The sequence below is a fragment of the Canis aureus genome, chromosome 20, assembly GCF_053574225.1.
Source record: "Canis aureus isolate CA01 chromosome 20, VMU_Caureus_v.1.0, whole genome shotgun sequence".
NCBI lineage: Eukaryota > Metazoa > Chordata > Mammalia > Carnivora > Canidae > Canis > Canis aureus.
The window spans coordinates 35,429,608-35,449,806 of NC_135630.1; the positions used below are offsets into that span (position 1 = coordinate 35,429,608).

A 20,199-nucleotide genomic window follows, 5' to 3' on the forward strand; every position below is an offset into this window, starting at 1 on the left:
GGCAGCTCATGTTAAGCAGCACCAGCAGACCACGGTGCCACTTGTCAACCTCTGCTTCCAACCCCAGGAACCAGCTCACTCTCGACTCTATTAAGTTTTGACCTCTGTGGGGCGAGAGCTCTCTCTGGGTTCCATGGCAAATCTCATGTGTGTCGTGGTTATTATATTAGCAACAGCGAGTCCAAGGTTGAACTATGAGGGTATTTGTGGAAATGTTGATGAGACATTGCCTGTCAAGCGGATCTTTGATCTCATTTCCTTTTTGTGTCCCCTCTGACTTTGTAGGGTTATGACAACACCGAAAGTAGTGTGCGTAAGGCCAGCGTGTTTTGCTTAGTGGCAATTTATTCCGTAATTGGAGAAGAGCTGAAACCTCACCTTGCCCAGCTCACGGGGAGCAAGGTATGTATAGTGTTACATGGGCCGAGGGCACACCTGGGCTCTGCCAGCCGTCATGAACCTGCTTGTTTGCAGCTCTGGCCACCATACAGCCTGGGTCCCTTGTGGGCGTCAACAGTCATGACAGCAGGCTCTCGCCGTCTGCTTGCCAAGTCCTGGATACTGTTGTCTGCGCTTCACATGTGTTGGTGCATTCATTCACGACAACATCTCTGTGGGATGAGGACAGTTATCCTGCATTTAATTGCCCAAGGGCACACAGAGCTCTTGCTCCAGCAACCAGGCTCTTCCCTCACTCTGTTGCCTCTCATGTTCTTTCAGAGTTTTCTACAATCAGGGGCAGGATGTGGAACACAAGACCTTTTGGCTCATTGCAGATGAGAATGTCTAGAGTGCTTATTGGTTTAAAAATAAACTGAAAATCTGAAGAGCCTGCCAGGTGAGAGCAGATGGTACCCCGAACTCTGGCAGGAGAGGCAAGGGCAGGAGTAGCAGCTTGACTCCTGGGCCTTGCCGGCCTCGGCCTCCGGCCTTGTGGCAAGGCTGCTCCAGGGACTGCACGGGAGGAAAGTATGTCAACATGGAGTTCATTCCAAACAGGGCTGTTTCTTTTGCTTAGCTGGTGAGCATCACAGCCAGAGCCTTGCTTCCCCGGAGTTCTGGCACAGACAGCTTGCCTGCCTCTTTCCAAACAGGACTTACCCCTCAGCACTACTGACATCTCGGGCCACTTTGTTATTGGGGCTGTCCTGGGCATTGCAGGAAGATGAGCAGCACTCCTGCCTGCCAGCTGTAGATTCCCGTAGCACCCCAGCCGGCAGTTGTGGTAGTCCTCATGAAGTCTCCATGTGGCCACATGACCTGGTAGGGACAGAATCACCACTCCTGCTGGAGAATTGCTGACCCAGAAGAAGAGAGACACTTGACTCTTCCTGCAGGCAGAAATACGCAGCTAGGTCAGAAGGTGTGAGTGAGGCAGGTGCGCATAAATGAGCTTCCTTGATTCCATTTGCCACTTTCTCCTTTCCTTTCCTCCTATAAAAAGGCTCCTCACTGATCCCTACCCTAGCCATGATCTGAAAAATACCAGCCGTGAGGGACTAGAAGACAGTATTCACAAAGAGAATTTGATTTTTAAAATTCATCCCCAAATAATATCAGACCCCAGTTTTGTCTGGAAGTTTTCACTTTCCTGTGTAAGGCAGCTGTCCCATCACCTTGTTGACCACTCTAATCATGCACTGAGAAGATACAGGTGTTTTCTCAAACCTGTCCCAGAGCCAGTTACAGCTTGAGTCCACTAACAGGGCTTAGGGAGGCTGGCCCTCACACTGTTCTGCTTTGCTAGCCCGATTCATCCTGCAGGCATTAGATGTGATAGCTCTGGTGTGTTAATATAAACTTTGTAGATTCTTATATGCATTTCCACAACAAAAAATTGGTTGCTGATAGACATAGTGGTAAGTCTGCCTCAGTTTTCTAGACTAGAAACAAAAAGAATTCCTGTTTCTCTGTGTAACCAGGCGTATCAGATCACTCTTCCACAGCTCCTTGTTACTGCCTCCTCCTGGCCCCTGGCCACCACCATTCTATTTCAGTCTCTATGAATTTGACTACTCAGGTGCCTCATAAAAGTGGAATCATTTGTCTTTTTGTGACTGGCTTATTTCCCTTAGAATAAGTCCTTGAGGTCCATCCGTGTGGTAGCATGTGCCAGAATGTTGTTCCTTTTTGAGCCTGAAAAATATTCCAATATATGTACACACAACAGCTTGCTTACCCCATTTTTCTGTAACAGACCCTTGAGTTCTTGCCAGCTGGTAGCTGTTGTGAGTAGTGCTGTATATATGCGTGTACAAATGTGTCTTTGAGACCTGACTTTCAATTCTTTGGGTATCTGTGCAGGGCTAGAATTACCGAATCCTATAATAACTTTACCACGGTGGCTGTGCCCTTTTACAGTCCCAAGAATAGCACCTAAGGGCTCCAGTTTCTCTACATACCACTGACCATTTATTCTTTTCTCTCTTTTTTTTTTTTTTTTTTTTTTGATGGTAGCCTTCCCAGGGCCTGGCAGCCATATGTTTGTTGGCCACTTACGTATCTTTGGAGAAATGTCTACTCAAGTCCTTTGTCCATTTTTGAATTTTTTTTTAATTGTTGAGTTTTAGAAGTTCTCTGTACATTTTGGATACTAATCCTTGTCTTTTGATTCGTAAAATTTTTAAATTATGAAGTCCAGTTGCTCTGTTGTTTTTGTTGCCAGTGATCTTGGTGCCATATCCAAGAAATCAGTGCCACATCCAGTGTTGTGAAGCTTTTGCCCTATGTTTTCTTCTATGAGTTTTATAATTTAACTTCTACATGCAGGTCTCTGGTCTATTTTGACTTAATTTTTGTATGGCATTAGGTAATGCTTCTAATCTCATTTCTCTGCATATGGACATCCAGTTTCTATGGCACCATTTTTTAAAAGACTACCCTTTCTCCATTAACTAATGATTTTATATCCTATTACTTCACTGAATCTATCAGTCTTAGCACGGTTTTTTGGAGGAATCATTAAGATTTTCTTTTTTCTTTTTTTTTTTTTTTAATTCTTGAACTGAAATTTTTATTACCATACAGGGTTCAAAGAGGTAGTAATGCTTTTGAATCATGGTCAGATGAATTGATCCTTTTACCCACAAGATTTTGCTTACAGAGATTAGGGCCAACTGGGACATCTATCACCCCATAATTGATAGGGCTTGTTGTACTGGCTGGACAGTGCTGTTTCCTTTTTTTTTTTTTTTTTTTTTAATTGGTGTTCAATTTACCAACATACAGAATAACCCCCAGTGCCCGTCACCCAATCACTCCCACCCCCCACCCTCCTCCCCTTCTACCACCCCTAGTTCGTTTCCCAGAGTTAGCAGTCTTTACGTTATGTCTCCCTTTCTGATATTTCCCACACATTTCTTCTCCCTTCCCTTATATTCCCTTTCACTATTATTTGTATTCCCCACATGAATGAGAACATATGTTTGTCCTTCTCAAACTGACTTACTTCACTCAGCATAATACCCTCCAGTTCCATCCACGTTGAAGCAAATGGTGGGTATTTGTCATTTCTAATAGCTGAGTAATATTCCATTATATACATAGACCACAGCTTCTTTATCCACTCATAAGATTTTCTACATATAAGATCTTTCACCATCTATGAATAGAGACAGTTTTGCTTCTTTCTAGTGTGGAGACCTTTTATTTTTTTCTCGTCTAATTGCTCTGGCTGGAACTTCTAATACTGTATTGAAAAGAAGTGGGCAACGTCGGCCTCCTTTTCTTGTTTCTGATCTTCAAAGAAATGCTTTCAGTCTTTCACTATTGACCATAATGTTCACTGTAGGCTCTCCATATGTAGATTTTGATATGTTGAGGCAGTTTCCTTCTATTCCTAGTTTGTTGAGTAATTTTGTTATGTGAAAGGGTGTTGAATTTTGTCATATCAGTTGAAATGATCATGTGGTTCTTTTTTTTTTTTTTCCCTTCATTCTGTTAATGTGGTATATTATGTCGATTGGTTTTCATATGGTGAGCTATCGGTGAATTTCAGGAACAGTTCCCACTTGGCCATGGTGTATACTGTTTTTAATATGCTGTTGAAGGCAGCCCGGGTGGCTTAGCGGTTTAGCTGCCTTCAGCCCAGGGCATGATCCTGGACACCCGGGATTGAGTCCTGCATTGGGCTCCCTGCATGGAGCCTGCTTCTGCCTCTCTCTCTCTCTCTCTCACTCTCTGTGTTGCTCATGAATAAATAAATAAAATCTTTTTAAAAAATAAAAAAATAATAATACACTGTTGCATTAAGTTTGCGAGGCTCTTCTTGAGAATTTTTACATCGGTGTTCATAAGAAAGATTGATTTGTAGTTAGTTTTCTGTTCTTCATCTGGCTCTGGTATCAGGACAATGCTGATCTCACAGCATGAGTTTGAAAATGTTCCTTAATCTTCGATTTCATGGAAAGGTTTAAGAAGGATTGGTGTTTGCTAAATGTTTGGTAGGATTTATCAGTGAATCCATCTGGTCTAGGGCTTTTCTTTTTAAGAAGTTTTTATTGTTGTGTTTGTGTTTTTGTTTTATTGCTCCAGTCAATGAAAGGGAAACGTTAGTGAGGCCCCAGGGCCTCGGGGTCCTGGCAAGAGATGGCCCTGCAGGCAAAGGAAGAGCCGGTGGAGGGGCCTTATTTGACCTTCTTGGGGTGCAGGTTGTTGGTGTGGCACACTTCTTGCAGCAGGTGAAGCAGGGGTACAGGTGAGCAGAATACTTGCAGCAGATAGTCTTGTCGCAGTTGTATTCTGGGCCAGCTTGGGGAGAGAAGGCTCCATGTTGCCACCCCATGGGTAAAGCTCCAAGTATAGGGTTACATCTTTCTGGATATTGTAGTCTGAGAGAATGCGGCCACCCTCCAGCTGTTTACCCATAAAAATCTGAGGCTGGTGGGGCAAGATGCCCTCCTTTGTCTTGGATTTTAGCTTTGACATACTTGGTGGTGTCACTGGGCTCAACCTTGAGAATGATAGTCTTGCCCAACCTGGTCTTCACAAAGATCATCTCTGTGTCTGCCACGGGGCCACCACCACCTATGAGATTTTGAGATTTTTGATTACTGATTCAGTCTCTTTATTAGTTCCAGGTCTGTTCACATTTTCTGTTCATGATTCAGCATTGATAGGTTTGAAGTTCTCTAGAAATATGTCCATTTCATCTGGGTTATCTAATTAGTTGCTGGACGTTTATTCATAGTGTTCTCTCACAATCTTTTTTATTTAGAGTTAGTAATGTCCCCACATTTGTTTCTGATTTTAGTAATTGAATCTTCTTTTTTCTTAGGTGTCGATTTTGTTGCTCTTTTCCAAGAACCAACTTTTGGTTTCATTGATTTTTTTCTCAGTTGTTTTTCTGTTTCCTCTATCTCCGTCCTAATCCTTATTATTTCCTTCCTTCTGAGTTTAATTTATTCTTCTCTATCTAGTTCCTTAAGATGTAAAGTTAGGTGATTGCTATGGGCTCTTCCTTCTGTTTTAACCTAAGCATTTGCGCTACACATTTCCTTCCTTGGCCAGGTGTACCACGTCCTGTAAGTGTGGGTACATTGTATTTTGTTTTCATTTGCTTCAAGCTGTCTTTTGATTTTCCTGGTGATTTCTTCAACTCGTTGGCTGTTTACCAGGGTGTTGGTTGGTTTCCACAAATGCAGGAATTCTTCAGTCTTCTTTGTCTTACGGACTTCGCACTTCGTCCAGTTGTGGTCAGAGAAGACACTTTGTGTGGGATCTCTCTTTGTAAATCTGTTGAGACTATCTTTGTGACCTAACACACAGCCCGTTCTGGAGCATGGACTGTGTGTGCTTGAGAAGAACCTGTATCCTGTTGCTGGGTAGCATGTTCTGGATGTGTCTGTTAGATCTAGTTGGTTCATTGTAGCATGCAAGTCTTTGATTTCCTTGTCTTCTTTCTGGTTACTCTCTCCATTATTAAGAACTGAATCTTGAAGTCTCCAGCTCTTACTGTAAAACCATCTCCCTTCAATTCTATCAGCATTTTCTCCTTATATTCTGCTGGTGTGATACTATATGCTTAAATGTCTGTACTTGTATCTTCTTGGTATATTGACCACTTATGAGTATAGAAGGACTTTCTTGGTCTCCTGTAGTTTTTTGATTTAAAGTGTATTTTACCCAGCCACTCCTATGCTCTCCATTATGGTTCACACGAGGTGTCTTTTTCCAGCCTTTCACTTTCAGCCTCATTGTATCTTCCCTAAAGTGAGTCTCTTATAGACAGCCTAGAGTGGGGCCATGTTTTCCTAACCCATCCTCCCAAGTTCTGTCTTTTGACTGAAGTCTCACCATCTTCATTGGAAGTAACTACTGAGGTGGAGAGACTTCTGTCACTTGAGCATATGTTTTCTATAGGCCATAGAGCTGTGTCTGTCCTTATTTTTCTGCATTACTGCCTTCTTTTAGGCTTTCTTTGTGTACTGAGCCATTTCCATTTCCTTCTGTGTATATTCTTTAGCTGTTTTTTTAGTGGTTGCTCTGGGGATTACATCTGACATCCTAAGTTTGTAACAGTCTGTAATTTGAGTTTATACCAATTTACAGAGCAAGTGAATGCCAGCGATTTCATTTATAAGATAGGAGAACATGTGCTGCCTCCCTCAAAGGATCTTTATGAGGCTCAAATATGAGAATCCACGAAAGCTCCTTGTGAGCTACAGAATACATATGTGTCATTAACTCTATGAACATCTTTTTCTTATACTTGCACTTATTTTCTGGACTTTGCTAGCAGATACTTCAGTGGTTTTGGCTTCAAATAAGTACAACAGTGTTTAGTAACTCCTCTTTAACCAGCCTTTCACAGAAATAGAACTGTCTTGGCTTCTAGAACATTTTTTTCTTCTTTACAAATGCTGATTCAACAAGTATGGGTTAGGGAGCTGCTCTCTTCACTATACCACTAAGGCATGTGGGAAAAGCAAAATCTTGTCCTGCCGCAGGGTAGCATAAAATGCATCTGGGGACAGGACTGACACAGAGGAACCACCGGCAGAGCAGCCCAGGAGTGACCAGCATGTAGCTGACCCAGGGGCTGGGTCACAGGCCCGGTGGAGCAGGAAGAAAGGCAAAGGCCTCCTGGAGGAGGCAGGAGGTGTTTTCTTTTTATATTCTGCTGGCGCGATACTATATGCTTAAATGTCTGTACTTGTATCTTCTTGGTATATTGACCATTTATGAATATAGAAGGACTTTCTTGGTCTCCTATAGTTTTTTGATTTAAAGTGTATTTTACCCAGCCACTCCTGTGCTCTCCATTATGGTTCACATGAGGTGTCTTTTTCCAGCCTTTCACTTTCAGCCTCATTGTATCTTCCCTAAAGTGAGTCTCTTATAGACAGCCTAGAGTGGGGCCATGTTTTCCTAACTCATCCTCCCAAGTTCTGTCTTTTGACTGGAGTCTCACCATCTTCATTGGAAGTAAAAAATAAACTGTGGTGCTTGGCAGCATGGGGCTGAGCTGCAGAGGGAGAGGCAGGAGTAGACTGCAGGAGGGCATTTCGGGAATAGCTCGGGGAGGAACGGGAGAGGGGTGTTCGGAGGACTTGTTTTCTGATTAAGGAGCTACTGGAGGTATGTGGACATGTTCTTACTCTTCTTCATTTTGCAGGAGGGGAGTTTGAGGCTGATAAAGGGTTTTGCCTGAAGTCACACAACTAGTTCATGGTGGAGTTGGTTCTAGAACTGCCGGATCTGGTATGCCTCAGGCTGGCACTTTGTCTGATGAATAGGGTTTCCCTTGAACCTGGTTTACCCTTAGAACATTAGAATCCCCATGTAAAATAATGGCACTCCCCTCAGAGGCACCTCTGTGGCTCAGTCGGTTGAGCATCCAGTTTTTGGTGTCAGCTCAGGTCATGATCTCAGGGTCACAGGTTCAAGTGCTGGGTCTGGCTCTCTCCTCAGCAGGGAGTCGGCTTGAGATTTTCACTCTCTCCCCCTCTCTCTCTCTGCCCCTTCCCCACTCGTGCACGTGCTCTCTCTCTCTCTCTCCAAATAAAAAAAATAAAGATTTTTAAATAAAATAAAAGGTTTAAGATTTTAAACAATGAGGAAGGAAAAGCAAACTGAGCCATACTCCACTCAGTTAAAAAAGACCAAGGCAGCAGTACAGGTACTCACATGAGGAGATCGCTGCCCTGGACTGTGGAGCAGAACCAGTGAGCCTCAGATGCTTACTGCTGACTCCCTTTGTGGGAAAACACACAACACAGTGGTTTAGTTCTTTCTCTACATACACCTTTGAGTAATATGTCAGGGAGACTTAGTCTCTCCTGGGAACCCCATACAGTTGCTGTTCTGCTTCCCGTTGTCGTTGAGGGGCCCCATTTCTCATGCACCACACCGAGCCTCTCTTCCTGGGTGCCCCTGGATGCCACCTCTCCTCCCCCCAGGCTGGCTTATATTTGTCGCAGCCTCATGGCCTGTTCAGAGCAAGGCAGGCAAAGAGCTGTGGATAGGAAATACGTTGTGATCCCCTCAATCGTGTAAGTCGTGTGTTATGTGGGATTCTTATGGGTGTTCCACTTCTACAAACACTTGCTTCTTTTTCTTAATAGGATTAGGTAGATTGTCCACATGACATACTAACGTGGTAGCATTCAAGAAGCATTTGAAAACCTACCACATTATGCACTTTTTTATGTATTCGGAGGGTCCTGGGGGCTTATGCTGAAAACAGATGAGATCTCGGATAGGAAAGCCCCTTTCAGGGATCCCTGGGTGGCTCAGCGGTTTAGCGCCTGCCTTTGGCCCAAGGGCGTGATCCTGGAGTCCCGGGATCGAGTCCCGCGTCGGGCTCCCGGCATGGAGCCTGCTTCTCCCTCCTCCTGTGTCTCTGCCTCTCTCTCTCTCTCTCCTCTCTATCATAAATAAATAAATAAATCTTTAAAAAAAAAAAAGGAAAACCCCTTTCCTTGTGAAGCACCGTGCCTGTCCGAGGTGATGTGATTCCGTGACATGGTGTTGGCCTCAAGGAGGGCTCATCGTGCTGGAAGGAGCACACGGGGGCACTGCTAACTACAGCATAAAGCAGCACAAGCTGAGGTGCAGTGAGGTGCCCACCCATGCCACAGGAGGCAAGAGAAAGGAATGCGTGTGTCCAGATGAGCACACTGCGGCAGGCTTTAGGCGGCTGAAATGGGGGTGGAGAGAGGTGTGCCACGCAGAAGGAGCAGCTTCAGCAAAGATGTGAAGCTCAGAAGGCTTGACCTGGTAGCCTTGCTCAGCTTTACCTGATGCCTGTGGAGCATGGGCCTGCACCCTGCTCCCCACCAGCTTCATGGAGCCACTGGCCACAGTCGCCCCTCAAAGATGTGCCTCTGCCCGTCACATACCTCCTTCCCGGGAGCCCTTGTGGCTCACCCATTTATAGTAACACTTTTCATTCTGTTCATGAGAACCTGGTGCCACTCGTCTCCTCTAGACTCTGACCTCCTCCCGCCGCTGTGGCCCTGGCCCTGGCAGGTGTATGCTGCACGAGTAGTAGGCCCTCAGAAAATCTTCGTATAATGAATTTCTCAACTAAGGGATGTGCTGTTTTCTTACTGTCACCTGGGCTTGTTTTTTTTTTGTCTACTTTCTGATTGCTTTCCTCTTGCTAATGTGTTTGTGTCTTCTCTTTGCAGATGAAGCTACTAAACTTATATATAAAGAGGGCCCAAACCACGAACAGCAACAGTAGCTCCTCCTCTGATGTGTCCACACACAGCTAATGGCGCGCCAGAGTCTCTTCGTGTAGCCCTAGAAGCAATCGGTGGTGCCTCTCAGAGACCTTCCCCCACCTTCCCCCTCATCGGCTGCCCAGTCAGTACAAGGAGGCCCGCAAATATTTATTACAATCAGTATTTTGGTCCCTTCCAGCTTTTGTGTAGAATCTTACTGGTATTGAATGTAAAGGAAGCAAGGCCTGTATTGCAGTCTTCATACAAAACGAATGGAAAAAGAAAAGAGCCATACTTAAACACGTCTTTGTACAGCCTGCTGAGACCATAAAACCATGTGTGTGGGGTGCAGTTTTAAAAAATCAGAGCTCTCTAGCCAATACTTGGTAGAAAGTAGCATTTTCTCTTAGTTCATCACATTTGAGGACGGTCTGTTAATTTGTGCTTCTCTCTCGTCTTCGCTTACTTCCTCCTGGATTTGGCTTATGATGCCAGGAAAGGATCATCCGTCTTTCAGTTGTATCGTGAGACCTACTAAGAACAGGAGTCAAGTCTTGGCAAGAAGAGAAAAGCCTGGAGATGGTTTTGTAACAGCCGCATGGGATTTTGCTTGTACACTATGTAGACTGGAGGCCCGGGGCACCCTCTGCAGGCTCCTTCCAGGACGGGCTCCCCACCCCTCCGAACGCTCCGCTCGTGCTGGCCCCACCTGCAGCTTCCAGTTGAAAGAATTCTTTCATTTAAACCCAAACACAAAAAATCAAGGTAAATCTGTAGCGTCCACTCATGGGTGCCTAACATGGCCCTTAATGAAGCATGGAAGGTACGAGAGGAGGTGTGTGTGTATGTGTGTGTGTTCACGCGCGCGTGTTGCACTAGTCAGATCTTGGGCAGACACTATGCAGACAGGGCCTCTGCCACCCCCCAGCGCTTGGTGGTTTGGATTTTCAGATTTAGCACCATCTGTCTTTCTCCCACCCCCAGCCTCTGCCTAAGCTGCTCCATTCTGGAGTGTTCTTAGTCAGTCTGGTCAGTGGCAGCTCTGCCATCCTGGTCTTGACTTCTCGGTTTCATTTGGGATTAAGATCAAAGAAAAGTCCAGAGAGACCAGGTATCAGAGTCTTTTTTTTTTTTTTTTTTTTTTAATTGTATGGACAGAAGTACTTCCTGGCTCATTGGTTGAAATAGTCTTTAAGATAAAAGTAATTTGGCAGCCGGCAAATTGCAGAGAAGCAGGACCTGGAATCCAGTTTTAAAATCTGTTTCCTTTTCTCCAATGAGAAAGTACCAGAGAAACTACCCTTCTCAAAAATTTTTCTCAAGGGTTTGATTGTTCCAGTAAAAGGAACTATAGATTTGGAATCTGGTTAAATACATTTTGAACAAAATTCTTAAAGCCAAATGGAAATCCTTGATGCCATCACAAAGCCTTCTATCCTCTCTCTCCCTGGAACTGGTTTTTCCCTCAGGGAAATGCCTCTCCTGGTGGTATTTTTTAAGAAGGTCTTTGCTGTCCTGATGCAGAATCTCTGCAGCCCGCAGCACAGCGGCAGAGGCTGGGACGGCGTCCGCTGACCTCCGTGGAGCCCTCTGCCTCCAGCCTCCAGCGTGTATTGGAAGTTGTAACACTAGCGCGCATCGCTCAGTTTCCTTCGGAATTTAGTTTCGATACTTTATTTGGAACTAGGCACTGAAATTGAAGGTTCAGGAACAGTGAAGCTAGGGTGCCTTCACTGAGAGAGTGAGTGTGTGTGTGTGTGTGTGTGTGTGTGTGTATCGGGGTATCTTGCACATGGAGGGAAGTACCCCACTGCTGCTGTCAAAGGAACTTCAGGGGTGCATTTTAAGTGGTTGAATATTATTGACTTATTTTTGGCTCAGAACATAGCAGGACCAGGCCTTACTTTCATTGATAAATACCGTTTGTTAATATTTCACTAATGAGATTTCATTTTTACACTCAACAAGTGAGTCAGGGCACCTTTTGATTCCTCCTCTGTTGTAGAAACGTGCACTCTGGCTAGGTTATTTATGAGTTCTTTTACAAAACCTGACCCGTTTGGAAAGACCTTTCTCCTTGACCTCTCGGACTCCGTGGCCTCACGGTCCCCCCACTGCCTGCAGTTGGGAAGAATCTCGAACATTGCTGAATGTCCTCATAGTACTCACAAAGGGCTAGCCTTGAATGTCACTCCCCCAACCTTCAACCTCCCGACCTAGAGAGAGATACAATCACTGACAGGTCTCTTGGCCTCAATCAAAACCGCTGCCCTCACCGGGGAGACTCGCATGCCACCACCACCTCACGGGGAGGGAGCCGCACCCAACGCCGCTGCCGCCCTCCGAATCCGGACAGCAGCCGCTGCCTCGCCTTGCCGCCGCCTCCCTGCAGGCCTCCCATTGAGCCGAAACACCACAAAAGAGCAAAACCCCAAAACTGCAAAACTTTGTTTGCCTCCCTCTTCACCCGCCCATCCAGGACCCCCAAGGGACCCACGCGGCCCTCCCGCTGGGGCCCGTGTGCCTGGCTCCTGCTTCTCTGGCTGTGGCACAGGCCGGCGGGCTAAGGCCCAGGGTGGGCACGCAGCTCCTTGGAGTATGCAGGCTGCGTGCGCCTTACTGGGCAGCCCGGGACTGCCTCCCTGTGGCTCCCACTGGCTTACCCTCCCCTGTGCAGGTGATGCAGCTGATTCTGGTCTCATCAGTCCTTTTCTTTCCCTGCCGCCCTTTATTTATCAAGCATAATACTACACGTTAACAGCAAATAAGGACTTTGTAGAATCCCACCAGGACTTTGCTAACAATGATGTTTGGAAATGAGAAAAAAACGCTCTGAAAACTATCAGCCACCAAAATAGTTTTGTCAGCACTGTGTTCACACGCATGGTCCCCATACCCCCAGGTTGGGTTTTTGGGTTTTGTTTTTGTTTTTTGGGGGCTTTTCATGTTACATCCATATCTGTATTTATATCTTATTTGTTTCACTTTCAAGTGTATCATGGCAAATGTACAGATTTTTTTTTTTGTTAATAATGTGCTAGGATTTGCTAAAAAAGAAAACAACAAAAAAAAAACCCTTTTGAGTTTGCCCTAGAATAAATGAAACTTAATTCAGTTTCTTGCGTCGGAGCAGTCTATTTCCTCCCTGTAGACGGCTTATCCCGTCTCCCTGAGGCTCCATCACGGGAGCTTTCTCCTCGGTGCCAACAAGTCAGTCTCTGGGAAGAACGTCCCACCTGCCCTGGTGTGTTCGGGAGCTGCCACCTTGTGGAGTGGAAGGATTGAGCAGAAAGACCCCAGGTGGGCTTGGCTGAGACGGGCAATGCCAGCTTCCGGGACCTCAGACATTGGCTCGGGTGGGGGCAGGTCTGGGCCTCGGGGAAGGGCTGGGAAGGAGGGGGCCCATGGGCTTGGGAGGAACGCGTGCAGGGCACCCAAGGGCACCGATCCACTTATTTGAAGCTTTCTACTAAAAAAAAGATGGGGAGTTTCCCATTGTGTCCCATGACGCCCCTCAAGTACCACCACCCATGACTCTGAGCCCCCCACCCACCCACCCACACAGGCCAGTCTCCGCTCCGCCGCCCCAGTGGTTCCATTTTTTTTTTAATTTATTTATTCATGAGAGACACAGAGAGAGGCAGCGACACAGGCAGAAGGAGCGGGAGAAGCAGGCTCCATGCAGTGAACCCGACGAGGGACTCGATCCCAGGCAGGTGCTAAACCGCTGAGCCACCGGGGCTGCCCCCCAGTGGATCCATTTTTAAGGTGGAACGAGAACTGCCTCCGGGTGGGACCGTGCGGCTTCGTGGCGATGAGGTCAGGGGAGCTGCCGGTACAGCGTGGGGTAGGGGCGCAGAGGGAGATCGGGGCGGGTGAGGCCACCCGCCAGCTGCCTGCACGCGCCACCGTTCGATGGCGAATGTGGAAAACCCCCAGGGGGACAGACGGTCCGGCGAGGCAGGGGGCAGCTCTCCGGGTCCGGTCTCTGACCCCGCGCCACTGCCCGGCCTCTCGCCGGCTGCCATCTGTGGGAGGCTCACGGGCCATGGCTGGGGGCGGCGGGTTCCAGGCCCACTGGGGTCCACGCTCGTGGCTGCCGGGGCCTGACGGCTCTTCTGTCCCGCAGCACGCACCTTTGCACTCACTGAGTTTTATACTCAATCATGGAAGGGTCCGGGATTCCCTGATCCCATCCAAGGCTCCCGAGATGGAAACCTGATTTGAACACCGCATGTGCCCTTGACCTCCTCAGGTCACTAGCGAGGGTGTGGGACGTGGAGCAGACACGCAGCAGGAACACTACTAGTCTGGCGTTTCAACTTGGGAGAATTCTCCCACGTAGCATCGTCCTGGTTTTTCCACCAGTTCGTGATGCAGATAAGGGACGTGCTGTCATGCTCAATGGCCAGGACAGGGGGACTGAGTCAGGAGGAAAAGCCTCAACGAGATGGTGACAAATGTCAGGGCAAGACTCCAGGCCCTGCCCTTGTCTAGCAGGTGTCTTCCCAGCCTCCCTTGCCTCCCACCCTGACCACGGTTTTCCTGGAGTCCCCCAGGGGGCTTGTGAGGAGCCTGCTGGGCGCCACCCCAGAGAAGCGGGTTCTGGGAGGGTTACGGGGCGGGGGCAGGGGGAGGCCCGAGACGTGCATCTCTAACAAGCTCCCAGGTGATGCTGCTGCTGCTGGTCCGGGATGGCGGCGAACAGCACGGGGCTTCGGCGTGCTGGCCGGGCCGTCGCCGGCCTTACAGGTAATGAGGTGACTGTCCAGCTTAGCCTCTTGCCTAGGACTTTGGGAGGGGCGCGGGGTGCTGTTAGCGCGGGGGAGCCAGGAGTGTCCGGGGCAAACAACCCCCCCCACCGCCAGACCAAAGCTCCCCCAGCTCAGGGGACAGCTGTCCCCGCAGAGCCTTCGCCCGCACCCCCTGGCCTCTCGGCTCCCTCCAGTATTTATTAACTCCTACTTCAGTGGCTCCAGGCAAGAACGGACAAAGGTCATGTGAACGGGCATCTAGTCCCAGATTATGTATTTAAAAAACATTAAAATGCTTCCACACCAGTGCCCTCCTCAGGCGGGGGCCTGCTGCCAGTGCGGGGCCGGGGGTGGACTGGGGCGCTGGGCCCCTCTGCAGGCACGATCCCAGCAGCTGGGGGACCCCTGCCTCTGTCCCCGGCCTGCTGGCCGCCCTGGCCACCTTTGCCTTCGAGGCTTGGGGGCACCAGGTGTCCCAGCTCCAGCACCCATCAGCACCCCCCCTCTGGCCTCCCACCTCCCCGTCTGCGGCCTGCGGCGTCTGCACTGTGCCTACACCCCCCCACCCCCCCACCCCCGCGCTGCTCCCCGGGCCTGGGAGGGGGAAGGGGCCCACCTGGGAGCAGGAAGTCTGGAAGTCTGGATCTTGAACCCAACTCGGGTGTTTCAGGGTCTGGAACTTGACCCAAATGACTCCAGCCTAGGATGACCTCAATTTCTTAATCTGTAAAAGGAGCAGAGGAGTGAAGGGTTGGGGGGGTGGGGGCCCCGCTGCCCCTGAGCCCCCACAGCGTCTCAGGCGGCCTCTCCCCGGGGTACTCCTCCACCTGCCGCCCCCCGCCCCGCCCACGCCTGCCGTGTCCTGAGGGCGGGTGGAGGAGTACGGTCGGACTTTCCAGCTGGTCTCCCAAACCTGCTGCTCTCCGTTTCGGTGGCTTCCGCCTACACGGATGCTGACGCCAGGCCCTTCCCTCATCCTGCCCCAGCTCCCAGGTACAGCGAGCCCCATGTCCACAGTGGGTCTTGAAGCTCCCACCTCCTTCCCCTCCCGGGGACCACCGCCTCTTCTCCCCCTGCACAGCCACAGAGGGGCTGCTCCATCCTCTCCTCCCCTCCCCTCCTGCCTTCTGTCCTCCCTCCTAAAGCTACACCGCTTGCTATTTTTTTTCCTTTTTATTTTTTAAAGATTTTATTTATTTATGAGAGACGCAGAGAGAGAGGCAGGCTCCGTGCAGGGAGCCTGACGTGGGACTCGATCCCGGGACCCCGGGATCACACCCTGGGCCAAAGACAGATGCTTAACCGCTAAGCCACCCAGGGGCCCCCTCACTTGGTATTCTTAAGAACGTTCATTTGATGTGTTATTTTGCTTTCAGACCTTGCAGTAGCTACACACTCGCACACACAAACACACACGGATAACATTGGAAAATCCTGAATGTGGCCTATAAGGCCCACCACCCCTGCATGCACACACACACACACACAAGCAACATACACTTATACACACACTTCCCTTGGGTAACTTTAACAGGTACCTTATGTCTCAGCTTAAATGCCAGGTCATTACTTCTTTGGAGAAGAATCTAAGTTAGTCCCTTTACTTCTCTTACCTGATGTTTATATCTGTTAGTATGGTTATTTGTCTGCTTCACCCATACCTGTGGGAAGGAACTGGGCCTGTCTCATTTACATCTGTATTCCAAATACAGCCCATGTGCTGGTTCATGATGAGGAATGAATGAATGAATGAATGAATGAATGAATGAATGAATGAATGAATGACTAGTTTGCAGTTCCTTGAGTAGCATGTGATTGCAAGGGCGTGCCCAATGACCTAGAGCTCTTTCTAGGACTTCACAGGCCCTTCCATGACACATAAGAACACAGCTGCTGCTGCTACGCTGCCTGGGTCCCAGTCCTAGCTCGTGTCCCTGGGGTCAAGGGCATAAACTCTTCCTCTCTGCTGCTTCTCTGAATGGGCAGAGTGCCAGTGGTGTCTACCTCGTGGTATAACTGCAAGTCACTTAAAAATTAAAAGTGCCCTGGCCCCAGCCCAGCAGGTTGTATTGGCCACTACTTTTTGTCCGGTGGTCAATGAAACCAGTTAAGTGAAGGAGTGAGCTTGGCCTTAGGGGTCAGTTCTGGGTCCTGATGCTGGTTTCCTTCATTTTTCATCTTTGCAAACTCTGGCGAGTCTTTCAACTTCTACTAGCCAGAAAATGAAGAGAAGCAGTCTGACCATTCTGGAAAAGTTTGGCATTTTCTTGTAAAGTTGAACATTCATGTACCTTCCACCCATCCATCCCGCTCATGAGGCATGCCCTAGAAAAACCTAGACATGATAGTTGTAGAGACGAATGTGAGTGTTGGAGGTAGCCTGATTCCTAATAGCAAGACAAGACACAGCTCAAACTGGTCTTTCCAGGAGGGAGGACAAAGATTTTGTAAAGGCTTTTGTCACATGATGGGGTCTGACACTGAAGGGCAAATGAAAACACTACAGCTACAGTTTATTTACATGGATAAATCTTAGGAACACCACTTCAAGGTGAAAGAAAGCCCCAGAAGAATGTGTAGAGTACCTTACCACTTTTTAAAGTTTTTAAAGGTGAAAATAACCAAAACTAAATAACCATTTGTCTTTTAGAGAGACATAGGTTGTGGTTAAACTTTACCAGGTAAGTAGATCTGAAAAAAATTGGGGGAGAATGGTTGGTTGGTTGGGGGAGGCACGTGTCAACAATCCAGGAGAGCAACAATTAAAACCAGCTCAGTGGGGCACCTGGGTGGCTCAGCAGTTGAGCATCTGCCTTTGGTTCCAATCGTGATCCCGGGGTCCTGAGATCAACTTCTGCATCAGGCTCCCTGCAGGGAGCCTGCTTCTCTCTCTGCTGTGTCTCTGCCTCTTTCTATGTCTCTCATGAATAAATAAATAAAATCTTTAAAAAAAAAAAAAGAGTAAAATAATATTTAGTGAGAGTTTAGCAAAGTGAACATGAGGAACTTGTTTGACCTTGACAATGATTGGCAATCATGATGGGGTTTCTAGATGACAAAGGATTGGTTCAAACTGATTATTGCATACCATTGCATGGGCTTAAGTGTCCTTTTATGATTATCAGAGACACTTACAAGGATAACACGGTTTTGCACTTATGCTCCTTCATGAAATGAGCTAGGTCTAGTTTTGCCTACGTGGCTTACACAATTGTGTCTGCCCAGGGTATTTTCAAGCTTGGTCTCCATTGTGTATTTTGCTTTAACACAGGATAACAAGACAAGGAGAAGCGGGCAGCTAAGTAAATGATGCTGATGATGTTCTGGCTCATAATTTGGGTGGTAGGCTCATAGGTGTTCATTTTATTTTTATAGCTCATTACTAACATGTATGCTATATATATATATATATATATATATATATACACATATATATTTGTATAATCAAATATTTCATTATCTAAAAACAGAATAATTGTGAGAATACTAAGCTATAAGGTGATTTAGATGTCTCCTATTTCTTTTGATTATGATAGACCTAGAAATTCTCAAATATTTAGTTTTCGTAGGGCAGTCACCGACCCCTGAGAATACATTCGTGGCCACCATTCAGGGAATATCATATTCCATCCAGTGTCCTAACAGCCCTGTGTCTGAGGGGACACCCGAGTATAGGACAACTCTAGAACAACCTTTTCTGTACATGGCAATGGAGAGGGAGATAGAAGATCTCCTTCTTTCCAGTATCAGTTTCCCATAGCCCCTTGGGCCCCTAAACCTTAAAAGGACTTTGTCTCTTTTGGTTCTTTTTTCCTGCTCTTCTCACTCCTCTCTCACCTCATTTTGCTTCCTAATAAAGGCCCAAAGGGAAAATGGTTCTGACGGTATCCACATTGGTATTGATTACAGAGGATCCTGCTTTTTCAGTCATATCTGAGGTCCCTTATACTGGGTGTGAGACGTCCTCCAAAGGATGGGAAAGAGAGCCCCAGAAAGACACACCCAGAAGGAAGTGCTCAAGAACATGGCTGCTCTTGAAAACATAGGGTGCAAAGCAGAGATGTCGAGACTGAGGAGGATTGGCTGGTTTCACACCTTTCCCAGTCTTTCTAGCATGCTTTCCCCTCCTGCTGAGCCAATTCCGTTGGTACTGGGTTCCATGTGTGGCTAGGTTCTGTCAAGGAATGTGCCTCACATGGTGGAAAGCAACTTTTGTTGAGGATGTACACAAAGGTGGTGACATTTAGTTCTTGGGGGACAGCTCAGGTGCAGGTTCTAGCTTGTCTGTAGTATCATAGGTACCAAATAGTAGGTGGACCATGAAAGTTTGTCCCATTATCTGGAAAGGAATCTCCTTGTCTGCTGTTGTTCCTGGCTAAGTATTATCCCACCTGGTTTTCTAGCTCTCTCAAAGACAATGTCCATTACCAAACTCTCTATAAGAAATCCCTTCATGCTGAAACTCACTGAAGGGGATTCTATCATTTGTAATGAATAACCCCAAGCAACAGAAATACAGACAACCCAAAACATCCAACTGAAGACAAAACAGCTAGATAAATCATGGCTTAGTCTCCTGAAGGAATACTATCCAGTACGTAAGAGTGTATGCTCAAAAATCTGCAGAGGACTGGAAGCTTTTTTAAAGATTGATTTAGATTTATTTGTTTTATTTATTATTTATTTGTTTTAGAGAGAGAGAGAGCATGAGTGGAAGGGACAGAGGAGAGGGAGAGAGAATCTGAAGTAATCTCCCCACTGAGCATGAAGCCTGACATGGGGCTCAATCCTATGATCCTGAGATCATGACTTGAGCTGAAACTGAGTTGGACACTTAACCAATTGCACCACCCAAACACCCCAAGGATTGGAAACTTTTAAAATTCACCATGTCATATTTTTTAAGGGTATGGTTGAGGGGATCCCTGGGTGGTTCAGCAGTTAAGCGCCTGCCTTCAGACCAGGGCATGATCCTGGGGTCCTGAGATCAAGTTCCACATCAGGCTCCTTGCATGGAGCCTGCTTCTCCCTCTGCCTGTGTCTCTGCCTCTCTCACTATGTCTCTTATGAATAAATAAATAAAATCTTTAAAAAAAAATAAAGGATATGGTTGAATTAAAAGAAAAACTTTTAGAACTGAAAAATACAACTAACTATAATTAAGAACTCAGGAGGTAAATTTAATGGCTGATTAGACATAGCTGAAAAGATGATCAGGGACCTGGAAGGCAGTCCAGAAGACAATATTAGGAATGAAACACAGAGACACAAAAGGATGGAAAATACAAAAGCAATGGTAAGAAGCATAGAAACCATAAGAAGAGGGATGCCTGGGTGGTTCAGCAGTTGAGCGTCTGCCTTCAGCTCAGGGCATGATCCCAGAGTCCCAGGATTGAGTCCTGTGTTGGGCTCCCTGCAGGAAGCCTGCTTCTCCCTCTGCCTGTGTCTCTGCCTCTCTCTGTCTCTCATGAATAAATAAATAAAATCTTAAAAAAAAAAAAAAAAAAGCCGTAAGAAGATACAAAATCTATGCAGTGGAAATTCCAGAGTGGAGGAAAAGAGAATGCATTAGAGGTGATATGTTAAAAGATATTGGCCAAGGACTTTTCAAAATCACTAGAAGATAATGGCCAAGGACTTTTCAAAATGGGGCACCTGGCTGGCTCAGTCAGTGGAGTATGTGACCCTTGATCTCAGGGTTGTAGGTTCAAAACCCGGATTGGGTATAGAGACTTCTTAAGAGTAAAATTGTTAAAAAAAAAAAAGAAGACTAAAGA

General features: G+C 47.0%; 1 protein-coding gene across 12 annotated transcripts in view; it reads left to right on the forward strand.

Annotated features, from left to right (window-relative positions):
• The window catches only part of CLASP1 (cytoplasmic linker associated protein 1), a 266,298-nt gene extending 253,515 nt beyond the window's left edge, over positions 1-12,783 (forward strand). For all 12 annotated transcript variants that reach the window (XM_077861340.1, XM_077861342.1, XM_077861347.1 and 9 more), the window contains 2 exons: positions 286-402; positions 9,633-12,783. In XM_077861340.1, coding sequence (XP_077717466.1) covers positions 286-402; positions 9,633-9,719 — 204 coding nt within the window. In that variant the 3' untranslated portion in view covers positions 9,720-12,783. The remainder of the gene's footprint in view (positions 1-285; positions 403-9,632) is intronic.
• Positions 12,784-20,199: the final 7,416 nt, after the last annotated feature.